At 41.2% G+C, this 15276-nt stretch overlaps 1 protein-coding gene across 1 annotated transcript in view; it reads left to right on the plus strand.

Moving 5' to 3' along the window:
- The window catches only part of RNF31 (ring finger protein 31), a 60795-nt gene that overhangs the window by 32355 nt on the left and 13164 nt on the right, over nucleotides 1-15276 (plus strand). Inside the window, exons 10-16 of the mRNA XM_086870853.1 lie at nucleotides 693-965; nucleotides 2638-2820; nucleotides 5084-5314; nucleotides 6740-6913; nucleotides 8342-8440; nucleotides 9691-9780; nucleotides 12551-12659. Of these exons, the coding sequence (XP_086726979.1) occupies nucleotides 693-965; nucleotides 2638-2820; nucleotides 5084-5314; nucleotides 6740-6913; nucleotides 8342-8440; nucleotides 9691-9780; nucleotides 12551-12659 (1159 nt within the window). The remainder of the gene's footprint in view (nucleotides 1-692; nucleotides 966-2637; nucleotides 2821-5083; nucleotides 5315-6739; nucleotides 6914-8341; nucleotides 8441-9690; nucleotides 9781-12550; nucleotides 12660-15276) is intronic.

Raw genomic sequence — 15276 nt, forward strand, 5'->3', positions numbered from 1 at the left:
AAATTTCAATTTTTATCCCAAAAAGTCCAAAATTCACATTTTTAATCCCAAAAAATCCTCAAAATTTCAACTTTTATCCCAAAAAGTTCCAAAATTCACATTTTTAATCCCAAAGAATCCCCAAAATTTCAATTTTTATCCCAAAAATATCCAAAATTCACATTTTTAATCCCAAAAAATCCCCAAAATTTCAATTTTTATCCCAAAAAATTCCAAAACTCAAATTTTTAATCCAAAACGTTCTTAAAATTTCAATTTTTATCCCCAAAAAATTCCAAAATTCACATTTTTAATCCAAAAAATTCTTAAAATTTCAATTTTTATCTCAGAAAATTCCAAAACTCACATTTTTAATTCAAAAAAATCCCCAAAATTTCAATTTTTATCCCAAAAAAATCCAAAATTCACATTTTTAATCCAAAAAAATCCCCAAAATTTCAATTTTTATCCCAAAAAAATCCAAAATTCACATTTTAATCCCAAAAAATCCCCAAAATTTCAATTTTTATCCCAAAAAGTCCAAAATTCACATTTTTAATCCCAAAGAATCCCCAAAATTTCAATTTTTATCCCAAAAATATCCAAAATTCACATTTTTAATCCAAAAATTCCCAAAATTCCCATTTTTCACCCCAAAATTCCTGGAACCCCTTCAATTCAATTTTCCCGGGAATTTTTCCCGCCTTTTCCAGGCCGCCCAATCCCAGGGTCTCCCCCCGGAATCTCTGGGCCCCTCCCCCCTCTCGGAAATTCCGGAAGCTTCCGACGCCGATTCCCGGATCCGGCGCTTCCGGAGCCGCCTCGGCCCCGCCCTCAAAGCCCTGCAGGAGGCGGAGCCAGACCCGGAAGTGGGCGGGGCTTCCGTTGGAGGATTCTCATTGGTCGAAGCTGCATGGGCGTGGCTGGAGGGGGAGGGGCAGCCGGAGCGGGCGCGGCGCGCTCTGATTGGCCGGAGGAAGCAGCAGGTGAGAGGGGGAGGGGCTGGAATTGGGTTCAAAATGGCGGAATTCGGGTTCAAAATGGCGGAATTTGGGTTCAAAATGGCGGAAATTTGGTTCAAAATGGCGGAATTTCGGTTCAAAATGGCGGAATTTGGGGGTGGAGCTTAAGATTTCAATTCAAAATGGCGGAAAATGGGTTCAAAATGGCGGATTTTGGGTTCAAAATGGCGGAATTTGGGGGTGGAGCTTAAGATTTCAATTCAAAATGGCGGAAAATGGGTTCAAAATGGCGGAAATTTGGGTTCAAAATGGCGGAAATTTGGTTCAAAATGGCGGATTTGGGTTCAAAATGGCGGAATTTGGGGGTGGAGCTTAAGATTTCAATTCAAAATGGCGGAAAATGGGTTCAAAATGGCGGAAATTTAAGTACAAAATGGCGGATTTGGGGTTCAAAATGGCGGATTTGGGGTTCAAAATGGTGGAATTCGGGGGCGGGGCTTGAGATTTCAATTCAAAATGGCGGAAATCAAATAAAAAATGGTGGAATTTGGTTCAAAATGGCGGAAATTGGGGCGTGGCTTCAAAACCTGGGTTCAAAATGGCGGAATTTGGGGGCGTGGCTTCAAAATGTGGCTTCAAAATGGCGAAATGTGGTTTCAAATTGGCGGGAATTGGATTCAAAATGGCGGGAAACGGGGTCAAAATGGCGGAAATTCTATTCAAAATGGCGGATTTTGGGTTCAAAATGGCGGGAATTCTATTCAAAATGGCGGATTTTGGGTTCAAAATGGCGGATTTGGGTTCAAAATGGCGGAATTTAGGGGTGGGGCTTGAGATTTCAATTCAAAATGGTGGAAAATGGGTTCAAAATGGCGGATTTGGGGTAGAAAATGGCGGAAATTCTATTCAAAATGGCGGATTTTGGGTCCAAAATGGCGGAACTCGGGGGCGGAGCCTGAAAATTGAAATTCAAAATGGCGGAATTCGGGTTCAAAATGGCGGGAAATGGGGATTTACTGGTTTATACTGGTTTATACTGGTCCATACTGGTCCATACTGGTTTGTACTGGTCCATACTGGTCCATACTGGTCCATACTGGTTTGTACTGGTTTATACTGGTCCATACTGGTCCATACTGGTCCATACCGGTCCATACTGGTCCATACTGGTCCATACTGGTCCATACTGGTTTATACTGGTTTATACTGGTCCATACTGGTTTATACTGGTTTATACTGGTCCATACTGGTTTATACTGGTCCATACTGGTCCATACTGGTCCATACTGGTCCATACTGGTCCATACTGGTCCATACTGGTCCATACTGGTTTATACTGGTCCATACTGGTCCATACTGGTCCATACTGGTTTATACTGGTCCATACTGGTCCATACTGGTCCATACTGGTTTATACTGGTTTATACTGGTTTATACTGGTCCATACTGGTTTATACTGGTCAATACTGGTCCATACTGGTTTATACTGGTCCATACTGGTCCATACTGGTCCATACTGGTCCATACTGGTCCATACTGGTTTATACTGGTTTATACTGGTCCATACTGGTTTATACTGGTTTATACTGGTCCATACTGGTTTATACTGGTCCATACTGGTCCATACTGGTTTATACTGGTCCATACTGGTCCATACTGGTCCATACTGGTCCATACTGGTCCGTACTGGTCCCAGCTGGCGCTCCTGTCCCGCCTGGGCTTTCCGGAAGTCTCTGCGGCGGCGCCGGCGCTGCGACGTCACGGCGGCGACCAATGGGAGGCGCTGAAGGAGCTGCAGAGGGGGAAGCTCCGCCCCTTCCTCTTACGTCACTTCCGGGGGGAGGAGCCAGGGCTGGACTTCAACCAGGCCGACCAGCAGGTAACTGGGTTATACTGGTTTGTACTGGTTTATACTGGTTTAGACTGGTTTAGACTGGTTTATACTGGTTTATACTGGTCTATACTGGTTTATACTGGTTTATACTGGTCCATACTGGTTTGGGGTTTCTGGATGGGACTGGGAGGGGTTCGGGATTACTGGTTTATACTGGTTTATACTGGTTTATACTGGTTTATACTGGTTTATACTGGTTTAAACTGGTTTAAACTGGTTTATAATGGTTTATATGCGTTATACTATTCCATACTGGTTTATACTGGTTTATACTGGTCCATACTGGTTTATACTGGTTTATACTGGTTTATACTGGTTTGGGGTTACTGGATGGGACTGGGAGGGGTTCGGGATTACTGGTTTATACTGGTTTATACTGGTTTATAGTGGTTTATAGTGGTTTATAGTGGTTTATATGCGTTATACTGGTCTATACTGGTTTATACTGGTCTGAACTGGTTTATACTGGTTTTGCAGGCCCTCCTCCGTCAGATCCTGGCCACTCTGCCCGTGGCCAGCTGGGGCCGGGCGTGGCTGGTGGCCGGGCTGGGCCGGGAGCTGGGCCTGGTTTATACTGGTTTATACTGGTTTATACTGGTTTATACTGGTTTATACTGGTTTAGAGTGGTTTATACTGGTTTATACTGGTTTATACTGGTTTATACTGGTTTATACTGGTTTGGGGTTACTGGAAGGGACTGGGAGGGGTTCGGGATTACTGGTTTAAACTGGTTTAGAGTGGTTTATACTGGTCTATACTGGTTTATACTGGTTTATACTGGTTTATACTGGTTTATACTGGTTTATACTGGTTTATACTGGTTTAGAGTGGTTTATACTGGTTTATACTGGTTTATACTGGTTTGGGGTTTCTGGATGGGACTGGGAGGGGTTCGGGATTACTGGTTTAAACTGGTTTATACTGGTTTATAGTGGTTTATACTGGTTTATACTGGTTTATACTGGTTTATACTGGTTTATACTGGTTTATACTGGTTTATACTGGTTTGGGGTTACTGGAAGGGACTGGGAGGGGTTCGGGATTACTGGTTTAAACTGGTTTATACTGGTTTATAGTGGTTTATACTGGTTTATACTGGTTTATACTGGTTTATAGTGGTTTATACTGGTTTATACTGGTTTATACTGGTTTATACTGGTTTATACTGGTTTGGGGTTTCTGGATGGGACTGGGAGGGGTTCGGGATTACTGGTTTAAACTGGTTTATACTGGTTTAAACTGGTTTAAACTGGTTTATAATGGTTTATATGCGTTATACTATTCCATACTGGTTTATACTGGTTTATACTGGTTTTTAGTGGTTTATAGTGGTTTAAACTGGTTTATAGTGGTTTATATGCGTTATACTATTCCATACTGGTCTATACTGGTTTATACTGGTCTATACTGGTTTATACTGGTTTGGGGTTTCTGGATGGGACTGGGAGGGGTTCAGGATTACTGGTTTATACTGGTTTATAGTGATTTAAACTGGTTTATAGTGGTTTATATGCATTATACTATTCCATACTGGTTTATACTGGTCTGAACTGGTTTATACTGGTTTATACTGGTTTATACTGGTTTTCCAGGCCCTCCTCCGTCAGATCCTGGCCACTCTGCCCGTGGCCAGCTGGGGCCGGGCGTGGCTGGTGGCCGGGCTGGGCCGGGAGCTGGGCCTGGTTTATACTGGTTTATACTGGTCTATACTGGTTTATACTGGTTTATACTGGTTTATACTGGTCTATACTGGTTTATACTGGTTTATACTGGTCCATACTGGTTTGGGGTTTCTGGATGGGACTGGGAGGGGTTCGGGATTACTGGTTTATACTGGTTTATACTGGTTTATAGTGGTTTATACTGGTTTATACTGGTTTATACTGGTTTATACTGGTTTATACTGGTCTATACTGGTTTATACTGGTTTAAACTGGTTTATACTGGTTTAAACTGGTTTAAACTGGTTTATAATGGTTTATATGCGTTATACTATTCCATACTGGTTTATACTGGTTTAAACTGGTTTATACTGGTTTATACTGGTTTAGACTGGTTTAGACTGGTTTAGACTGGTTTAGACTGGTTTGGGGTTTCTGGATGGGACTGGGAGGAGTTCGGGATTACTGGTTTATAGTGGTTTATAGTGGTTTATACTGGTTTATAGTGGTTTATAGTGGTTTATAGTGGTTTATATGCGTTATACTGGTTTATACTGGTTTATACTGGTTTATACTGGTTTTGCAGGCCCTCCTCCGTCAGATCCTGGCCACTCTGCCCGTGGCCAGCTGGGGCCGGGCGTGGCTGGTGGCCGGGCTGGGCCGGGAGCTGGGCCTGGGCCGCTCGGACTCTCCCAGTTTGGATCCTTTACTGGTTGAACTGGTGGAGGCGGTGGGGGCGTGTCCGGACCGGGCGGCGCTGCGGCGGCGGCTGCGCTGCGAGTGCGCCCTGTGCGGCTGGGGGCTGCCACGGCAACTGGTTTGTACTGGTTTATACTGGTTTGTACTGGTTTATACTGGGAGGGGACTGGGAGGGGGAAAAATGGGGAAAAAATTGGGGAAAAATGGTTAAAAATGGTAAATAAAGGGTTAAAAATGGGGAGGAAAGGGTTAAAAATGGCGGAAATGGGGATCTGGGGTTACTGGTTTGTACTGGTTTGTACTGGGAGGGACTGGGAGGGACTGGGAGGGGGAAAAATGGGGAAAAAAAGGTAAATAAAGGGTTAAAAATGGTAAATAAAGGGTTAAAAATGGTAAAGAAAAGGTTAAAAATGGTAAATAAAGGGTTAAAAATGGTGGGAAATGGGGTTTCGGGTTACTGGTTTGTACTGGTTTGTACTGGGAGGGACTGGGAGGGGCTGGGGGGGAACTGGTTTATACTGGTTTATACTGGGAGGGGGAAAAATGGGGTTAAAAATGGTAAATAAAGGGTTAAAAATGGGGGAAAATAGGTTAAAAATGGGGAAGAAAGGGTTAAAAATGGCGGAAATGGGGATCTGGGGTTACTGGTTTATACTGGTTTGTACTGGGAGGGACTGGGAGGGGAAAAATGGGGGAAAATGGGAAAAAAAATGGGGAAAAAATGGGAAAAATTGGGGAAAAAATGGGAAAAAAATAGCAAAAAATTGCAAAAAAAATGGGAATAAATCCCATACTGGTTTGAACTGGTTTGAACTGGTTTGTACTGGGATTTCCTCTCTGAATTATACCAGGAAATGAAACTGGGAGCACCAAAAATGGGGAAAATTGGGAAAAAATGGGAAAAAAATGGGAAAAAAATGGGGAAAAATCCCAGACTGGTTTATACTGGTTTGAACTGGTTTATACTGGGATTTTCTCTCCGAATTCTGCCAGGAAATGAAACTGGGAGCACTAAAAATGGGGAAAAAATGGGAAAAAATGGGAAAAAAATGGGAAAAAAATTGCAAAAAAATGGGAAAAAAATGCAAAAAAAATGGGGAAAAAACAGGGAAAAAAATCCAAAAAAATTGCAAAAAAAATGGGAATAAATCCATACTGGTTTATACTGGTTTGTACTGGTTTATACTGGGATTTCCTCTCTGAATTATACCAGGAAATGAAACTGGGAGCACCAAAAATGGGAAAAAAATGGGAAAAAAATGGGAAAAAAATGGGAAAAAAATAGGAAAAAATTGCAAAAAAATGGGAAAAAAATGGGAAAAAATCCATACTGGTTTATACTGGTTTATACTGGGATTTCCTCTCTGAATTATGCCAGGAAACGAAACTGGGAGCACCATAAATGGGGAAAAAATGGGAAAAAAAGGGAAAAAAATGGGAAAAAATGGGAAAAAAATGGGAAAAAAATCCAAAAAAATAGGAAAAAAATTGGAATAAATCCATACTGGTTTGAACTGGTTTATACTGGTTTATACTGGTGCAGATGCAGTGGCTGCCCGGCTGCTCGTGCCCGCTGTGCCCCGAGTGTTTCCGGCTGCATTTCACGGTGGGGCTGCGCGAGAGGGGCGTGGGGGCCCTGGGCTGCCCCAGCTGCGGCCGGCCCGACCTCAGGGACGAGGCCCAGCGCCTCTGCTACTGGTCCACGCTGGAGCCCGCGGTACTGGTTTATACTGGTTTATACTGGGAGGGGGAGAAATGGGGAGAAACGGTGAAAAAATGGTGAAAATCGGTGAAAAAATGGGGAAAATATGGCAACGAAAGGGTTAAAAATGGGGAATAAAGGGTTAAAAATGGGGGAAATGGTTGGGGTTACTGGTTTGTACTGGTTTATACTGGGAGGGGCTGGGAGGGGGAGAAATGGGGAAAAATGGTGAAAAAATGGTGAAAATCGGTGAAAAAATGGGGAAAAAATGGTAAATAAAGGGTTAAAAATGGGGAATAAAGGGTTAAAAATGGCGGGAAATGGGGGTTGGGGTTACTGGTTTGTACTGGTTTATACTGGGAGGGGCTGGGAGGGGGAAAAATGGGGAAAAAATGGGAAAAATCGGTGAAAAAATGGGGAAAAAATGGTAAATAAAGGGTTAAAAGTGGTAAATAAAGGGTTAAAAATGGGGAAGAAAGGGTTAAAAAGGGGGAAATGGGGGTTGGGGTTACTGGTTTGTACTGGGAGGGACTGGGAGGGGGAGAAATGGGGAAAAAAGGGGAAAAAATGGGGAAAATTGGTGAAAAAATGGCAAAGAAAGGGTTAGAAGTGGGGAATAAAGGGTTAAAAATGGGGAGGAAAGGGTTAAAAATGGCGGGAAATGGGGGCTGGGGTTACTGGTTTGTACTGGCTTATACTGGTTTGGACTGGTTTGTACTGGGAGGGACTGGGAGGGAGAAAAATGGGAGAAAAATGGGGAAAAACGGTGAAAAAATGGGGAAAATTGGGTTAAAAATGGGGAATAAAGGGTTAAAAATGGGGAAGAAAGGGTTAAAAATGGGGGAAATGGTTGGGGTTACTGGTTTGTACTGGTTTATACTGGGAGGGACTGGGAGGGGGAGAAATGGGGAGAAACGGTGAAAAAATGGTGAAAAACGGTGAAAAAACGGGAAAAATATGGGGAAAAATGGGGAAAATATGGCAAAGAAAGGGTTAAAAATGGTAAATAAAGGGTTAAAAATGGGGAATAAAGGGTTAAAAATGGCGGGAAATGGGGGTTGGGGTTACTGGTTTGTACTGGTTTGTACTGGGAGGGACTGGGAGGGACTGGGAGGGGTTTGGGGGGAAAAAAAAACGGGGAAAATCGGTGAAAAAATGGGGAAAATCGGTGAAAAAATGGGAAAAATATGGGGAAAAATGGGGGAAATATGGCAAAGAAAGGGTTAAAAATGGGGAATAAAGGGTTAAAAAGGGGGAAATGGGGGTTGGGGTTACTGGTTTGTACTGGGAGGGACTGGGAGGGGTTTGGGGGAAAAAAACCGGGGGAAATCGGTGAAAAAATGGCAAAAAAAACGGTTAAAAATGGGAAATAAAGGGTTAAAAATGGCTTATACTGGTTTGAACTGGTTTATACTGGTTTATACTGGTTTGTACTGGGCGCAGCTGCGGCGCTGCCTGGACCCCGACACCTTCGGCCTGGTGACCCGGAAACTGGCGGAGCTGGAGCTGCTGAGAGACCCCCAGTTCCTGTGGTGCCCCCACGTACTGGTTTATACTGGTTTATACTGGTTTATACTGGTTTATACTGGTTTATACTGGTTTGGACTGGTTTATACTGGTTTATACTGGTTTAGACTGGTTTGGACTGGTTTGGACTGGTTTATACTGGTTTATACTGGTTTAGACTGGTTTATACTGGTTTAGACTGGTTTAGACTGGTTTAGACTGGTTTGGACTGGTTTGGACTGGTTTAGACTGGTTTGGACTGGTTTAGACTGGTTTAGACTGGTTTAGACTGGTTTGGACTGGTTTATACTGGTTTAGACTGGTTTAGACTGGTTTAGACTGGTTTAGACTGGTTTGGACTGGTTTATACTGGTTTAGACTGGTTTATACTGGTTTATACTGGTTTATACTGGTTTAGACTGGTTTAGACTGGTTTGGGCTCTGGGGTTACTGGTTTGAACTGGATTGAACTGGGATGGGGATTTGGGGTTACTGGGATGGACTGGGATGGACTGGGATTGAACTGGGATTGAACTGGGATGAACTGGGATTGAACTGGGATGAACTGGGATGGACTGGGATGAACTGGGATGAACTGGGATTGAACTGGGATGAACTGGGATGGACTGGGATGAACTGGGATTGAACTGGGATGAACTGGGATGGACTGGGATTGAACTGGGATTGAACTGGGATGAACTGGGATTGAACTGGGATTGAACTGGGATTGAACTGGGATTGAACTGGGATGGACTGGGATTGAACTGGGATGAACTGGGATTGAACTGGGATGAACTGGGATGAACTGGGATGAACTGGGATTGAACTGGGATGGACTGGGATGAACTGGGATGGACTGGGATGAACTGGGATTGAACTGGGATTGAACTGGGATGAACTGGGATGGACTGGGATGAACTGGGATGAACTGGGATGGACTGGGATGAACTGGGATGAACTGGGATTGAACTGGGATGGACTGGGATTGAACTGGGATTGAACTGGGATGAACTGGGATTGAACTGGGATGAACTGGGATGAACTGGGATGGACTGGGATTGAACTGGGATTGAACTGGGATTGAACTGGGATTGAACTGGGATGAACTGGGATGGGATTTTCCCCTTACTGGTTTATACTGGTTTGACCCCCGAGCCCCTCCCAGTCCAAACCAGTCCAAACCAGTATAAACCAATCCAAACCAGTCCAAACCAGTCCAAACCAGCCCAAACCACTCCAAACCAGTCCAAACCAGTATAAACCAGTAACTCCCAGTTTGTTCCCAGTGCTCCTTTGGCTTCATCTTCGAGGCCGAGCGGGGCCCGGCCCGGTGTCCCCAGTGCCAGCAGAGCTGCTGTCCCCGCTGCCAGCTGCCGGTACTGGTTTATACTGGTTTATACTGGTTTATACTGGTTTATACTGGGAGGGACTGGGAGGGGCCCCAGGGAATTTTTTGGGATTTTTTTGGGATTTTTTTGGATTTTTTTTGGGTTTTTTTGGGGGAAAAATGGGGGGAAAATGGGGGAAATTGATGGATTTTTATACTGGTTTATACTGGTTTATACTGGTTTATACTGGTTTATACTGGGAGGGGCCCCAGGGAATTTTTTGGGAATTTTTTGGGAATTTTTTGGGATTTTTTTGGGATTTTTTTGGGGTTTTTTTGGGGGAAAAATGGGGGAAATTCATGGATTTTTATACTGGTTTAGACTGGTTTATACTGGTTTATACTGGTTTATACTGGTTTATACTGGTTTGGACTGGTTTTGGGGGGTTTTTCTTACTGGTTTTTACTGGTTTGGACTGGGAGGGGATTTGGGGATTTTTTGGGATTTTTTGGGGATTTTTGGGGAATTTTTGGGGGAATTTGGGGGAATTTTTGGGGAATTTTTTTGGAATTTTTGGGGAATTTTTGGGGAATTTTTGAGGATTTTTTTGTGGAATTTTTGGAATTTTTTGAGGATTTTTTGGGCCAAATTTTGGGGATTTTGGGACAATTTTTGGGGAATTTTTTTTGAATTATTTTGAATTTTTTGGGGAATTTTTCTTGATTTTTTTGGGGATTTTTTGGGATTTTTTGGGGATTTTTTGGCCGAATTTTTTTGGGGTTTTTTTTATAATTCCTGCATTAATTTTTGGGTCGAATTTCTGCGATTTTGGGTCAGTTTTTAACCCTTTCCTCCCCGCAGTGGCAGCCCCAGCACGGCTCCATGTCCTGCTCCCAATTCCGGGCCTGGAGTTCAATTTTGGGTCAAAAAATGGGGATTTTTGGGTCAAAAAATGGGGAAAAAATGGGGATTTTTGGGGTTTTTTTGGGGGGAATTTTTGGGACAAATTTGGGGGATTTTGGGAAAATTTTGGGGGAATTTTTTTTGAATTTTTTTGGGATTTTTTTTGAATTTTTGGGGAATTTTTTGGGATTTTTTGGGGATTTTGGGGCCGAATTTTGGGGATTTTGGGACAAATTTTTGGGGGAATTTTTTTGGGATTTTTTTTTTAATTTTTGAGGATTTTTTGGGCCAATTTTTGGGATTTTTGGGGGGAATTTTTGGGCCAAATTTGGGGGATTTTGGGACAATTTTTGGGGAATTTTTTGGGATTTTTTTTTGAATTTTTTGGGGTTTTTTTGGGGAATTTTTTGGGATTTTTTTGGGGATTTTGGGGTCGAATTTTTTGGGATTTTTTTTGAATTTTTGAGGATTTTTTTTTGGAATTTTTGGGATTTTTGGGGGAATTTTTGGGCCAAATTTGGGGGATTTTGGGACAATTTTTGGGGAATTTTTTTTGAATTATTTTGAATTTTTTGGGGAATTTTTCTTGATTTTTTTGGGATTTTTTTGGGATTTTTTTGGGATTTTTTTGCCGAATTTTTTTGGGATTTTTTCCTAATTTTGGGATGAATTTTTGGGTTGAATTTCTGCAATTTTGGGTCAATTTTAACCCTTTCTTTGCCCTCCCAGTGGCAGCCCCAGCACGGCTCCATGTCCTGCTCCCAATTCCGGGCCTGGAGTTCAATTTTGGGTCAAAAAATGGGGATTTTTGGGGCAAAAAATGGGGATTTTTGGGTCAAAAAATGGGGAAAAAATGGGGATTTTTGGGGTTTTTTGGGGGGAATTTTTGGGACAAATTTGGGGGATTTTGGGACAATTTTGGGGAATTTTTTGGGATTTTTTTTTAATTTTTTGGGGTTTTTTTGGGGGGGATTTTTGGGGATTTTGGGGCCGAATTTTGGGGATTTTGGGACAAATTTTTTAGGGAATTTTTTGGGATTTTTTTGGGATTTTTGAGGATTTTTTTGTGGAATTTTTGGAATTTTTGGGGGAATTTTTGGGCCAAATTTTGGGGATTTTGGGCCAATTTTTGGGGGGATTTTGGGGAATTTTTTGGGGAATTTTTCTGAATTTTTGGGGGTTTTTTTTGGGATTTTTTGGGATTTTTTGGGGATTTTTTTGCCGAATTTTTTGGGGTTTTTTTCCTAATTTTGGGATGAATTTTTGGGTTGAATTTCTGCAATTTTGGGTCAATTTTAACCCTTTCTTTGCCCTCCCAGTGGCAGCCCCAGCACGGCTCCATGTCCTGCTCCCAATTCCGGGCCTGGAGTTCAATTTTGGGTCAAAAAATGGGGATTTTTGGGTCAAAAAATGGGGAAAAAATGGGGAAAAATGGGGAAAAAATGGGGATTTTTGGGGTTTTTTATGGGGAATTTTTGGGACAAATTTGGGGATTTTGGGACAATTTTTGGGGAATTTTTTGGGATTTTTTTTCGAATTTTTGGGTTTTTTTGGGGGGATTTTTTAGGATTTTTTTGGGGATTTTGGGGCCGAATTTTGGGGATTTTGGGACAAATTTTTGGGGGAATTTTTGGGGATTTTTTTTGAATTTTTGAGGATTTTTTTTTGGAATTTTTGGGATTTTTGGGGGAATTTTTGGGCCAAATTTTGGGGATTTTGGGCCAATTTTTGGGGGAATTTTGGGGAATTTTTGGGGAATTTTTCTGAATTTTTGGGGGTTTTTTTTGGGATTTTTTGGGATTTTTTGGGGATTTTTTTGCCGATTTTTTTGGGGTTTTTTTCCTAATTTTGGGATGAATTTTTGGGTTGAATTTCTGCAATTTTGGGTCAGTTTTTAACCCTTTCCTCCCCGCAGTGGCAGCCCCAGCACGGCTCCATGTCCTGCTCCCAATTCCGGGCCTGGATTCGTTCCCGGGAGCCGCCCCCGACCGGGCTGGGGGCGTTCCTGGGGGACCCCGGAGTCGGTGAGGGGGGAAAAAATGGGGTGAAAAACGGGGATTTTGGGAAAAAACGGGAATTGGGGGAAAAAATGGGGATTTTTGGTGGAAAAATGGGGATTTTTGGTGAAAAAATGGGGATTTTAGGGCAAAAAATGGGGATTTTATGGGGAAAAATGTGAAATTTTTTGGGAAAATGGAGATTTCTTTTGGGTGGAAAAATGGGATTTTGGTAAAAAATGGGAATTGGGGAAAAATGGGAATTTTTGGGAAAAAATAGGGATTTTTTGGGAAAAAATGGGGATTTTATGGGGAAAAAATGGGGATTTTATGGGGAAAATTTGGATTTTTTTTGGGAAAATGGAGATTTTTTTTTGGGTGGAAAAATGGGGATTTTGGTAAAAATGGAAATTGGGGAAAAAATGGGAATTTTTGGTGAAAAAATGGGGATTTTTGGTGGAAAAATGGGGATTTTAGGGGGAAAAAATGGGGATTTTTGGTGGAAAAATGAATTTTTTTGGGAATTAAATTGGGATTTTGGGTGGAAAAATTCAGGATTTTTTTTGGGTGGAAAAAATGGGATTTTGGTAAAAAATGGGAATTGGGGAAAAAATGGGGATTTTTGGTGAAAAAATGGGGATTTTACAAGCTAAAAATCAAATTTTTTGGGAAAAATGAGGATTTTGGGTGGCAAAATTCAGGATTTTGGGTTGAAAAAATGAGATTTTGGGTAAAAATATAAATTTGGGGGAAAATGGGGATTTTTGGGGAAAAAAATGGGGATTTTTGGTGGAAAAATGGGGATTTTAGGGCAAAAAATGGGGATTTTATGGGGAAAAATGTGAAATTTTTTGGGAAAATGGAGATTTTTTTTTGGGTGGAAAAATGGGGATTTTGGTAAAAAACGGGAATTGGGGAAAAATGGGAATTTTTGGGGAAAAATGGGGATTTTTGGTGAAAAAATGGGGATTTTATGGGGAAAAATGGGGATTTTGGAGGGAAAATTGGGATTTTTTTTGGGTGGAAAAACGGGGATTTTGGTAAAAAATGGAAATTGGGGGAAAATGGGGATTTTTAGGAAAAAAAATGGGGATTTTTGGTGAAAAAATGGGGATTTTTGGTGGAAAAATGGGGATTTTAGGGCAAAAAATGGGGATTTTATGGGGGAAAATGGGGATTTTTTTTGGGTGGAAAAATGGGGATTTTGGGAAAAAATGGGAATTGGGGAAAAAATGGGGATTTTTGGTGAAAAAATGGGGATTTTAAGTGGAAAAATGAATTTTTTTGGGAATTAAATTGGGATTTTGGGTGGAAAAATTCAGGATTTTGGGTTGAAAAAATGAGATTTTGGTAAAAAATGGGAATTGGGGAAAAAATGGGGATTTTTGGTGAAAAAATGGGGATTTTAGGGCAAAAAATGGGGATTTTATGGGGAAAATTTGGATTTTTTTGGGAAAATTTGGATTTTTTTGGGAAAATTGGGATTTTTTTTGGATGGAAAAATGGGGATTTTGGTAAAAAATGGAAATTGGGGAAAAAATGGGAATTTTGGGGAAAAAAATGGGGATTTTAGGGCAAAAAATGTGAATTTTAGAAGGAAAAATGTGAATTTTTGGGAAATAAATTGGGATTTTGGGTGGAAAAATTCAGGATTTTGGGTGGAAAAAATGAGATTTTGGGAAAATTGGGGATTTGGAGTAAAAATGGGGATTTTTGGTGAAAAAAAATGGGGATTTTAGAGAGAAAAAAGTGAATTTTTGGGGGAAAAAAATTGGGATTTTGGGTCAATTTCGGTGATTTTGGGTCATTTTGTGTCAATTTTTCCATTTCTGGGCTGATTTTGGGTCAATTTTGTTGGATTTTGGGTGATTTTGGGTCAACTTTAGCTAATTCTGGGTCGTTCTTTCCATTTTTGGGCTGATTTTGGGTGGATTTGATAATTTTTTGGGTCAATTTTGGTGGATTTTGGGTCCATTTCAGCGGTTTTTGGGTCGTTTTTGGTGGTTTTTGGGTGGATTTTGGTGGATTTTGGGTGATTTTGGGTCAATTTCAGCGGTTTTTGGGTCAATTTTGGTGCTTTTTGGGTCATTTTGGGTCAATTTTTCCATTTCTGGGCTGATTTTGGGTGGATTTTGGGTGTTTTTGGGTCAATTTTAGTGGGTTTTGGGTCAATTTTGGGTAATTTTGGGTGAATTTTTCCATATTTGGGCTGATTTTGGTTGATTTTGGGTCAATTTCAGCGGTTTTTGGGTCAATTTTGGTATTTTTTGGGTGGATTTTGGGTGATTTTGGGTCAATTTTGATATTTTTTGTGTCAATTTTTCCATTTTTGGGCAGATTTTGGGTGAATTTGGGTGGTTTTGGGTCAATTTTTCTATTTCTGGGTTGATTTTGGGTCAATTTTTGTGGTTTTTGGGTCAATTTTGGTGTTTTTTGTGTCAATTTTTGCATTTCTGGGTTGATTTTGGGTTGATTTTGGGTCGATTTTGGTGGATTTTGGGTCTATTTCAGGGGTTTTGGATCAATTTTGGTGTTTTTTGGGTAGATTTTGGCTGATTTTGGGTCAATTTTGGGTCATTTTGGGTCAATTTTGGTGTTTTTTGGGTGATTTTGGGTAATTTTAGTACTTTTTGGGTGATTTTGG

Source organism: Cyanistes caeruleus, chromosome 33 (genome assembly GCF_971803275.1).
Source record: "Cyanistes caeruleus chromosome 33, bCyaCae1.hap1.1, whole genome shotgun sequence".
NCBI lineage: Eukaryota > Metazoa > Chordata > Aves > Passeriformes > Paridae > Cyanistes > Cyanistes caeruleus.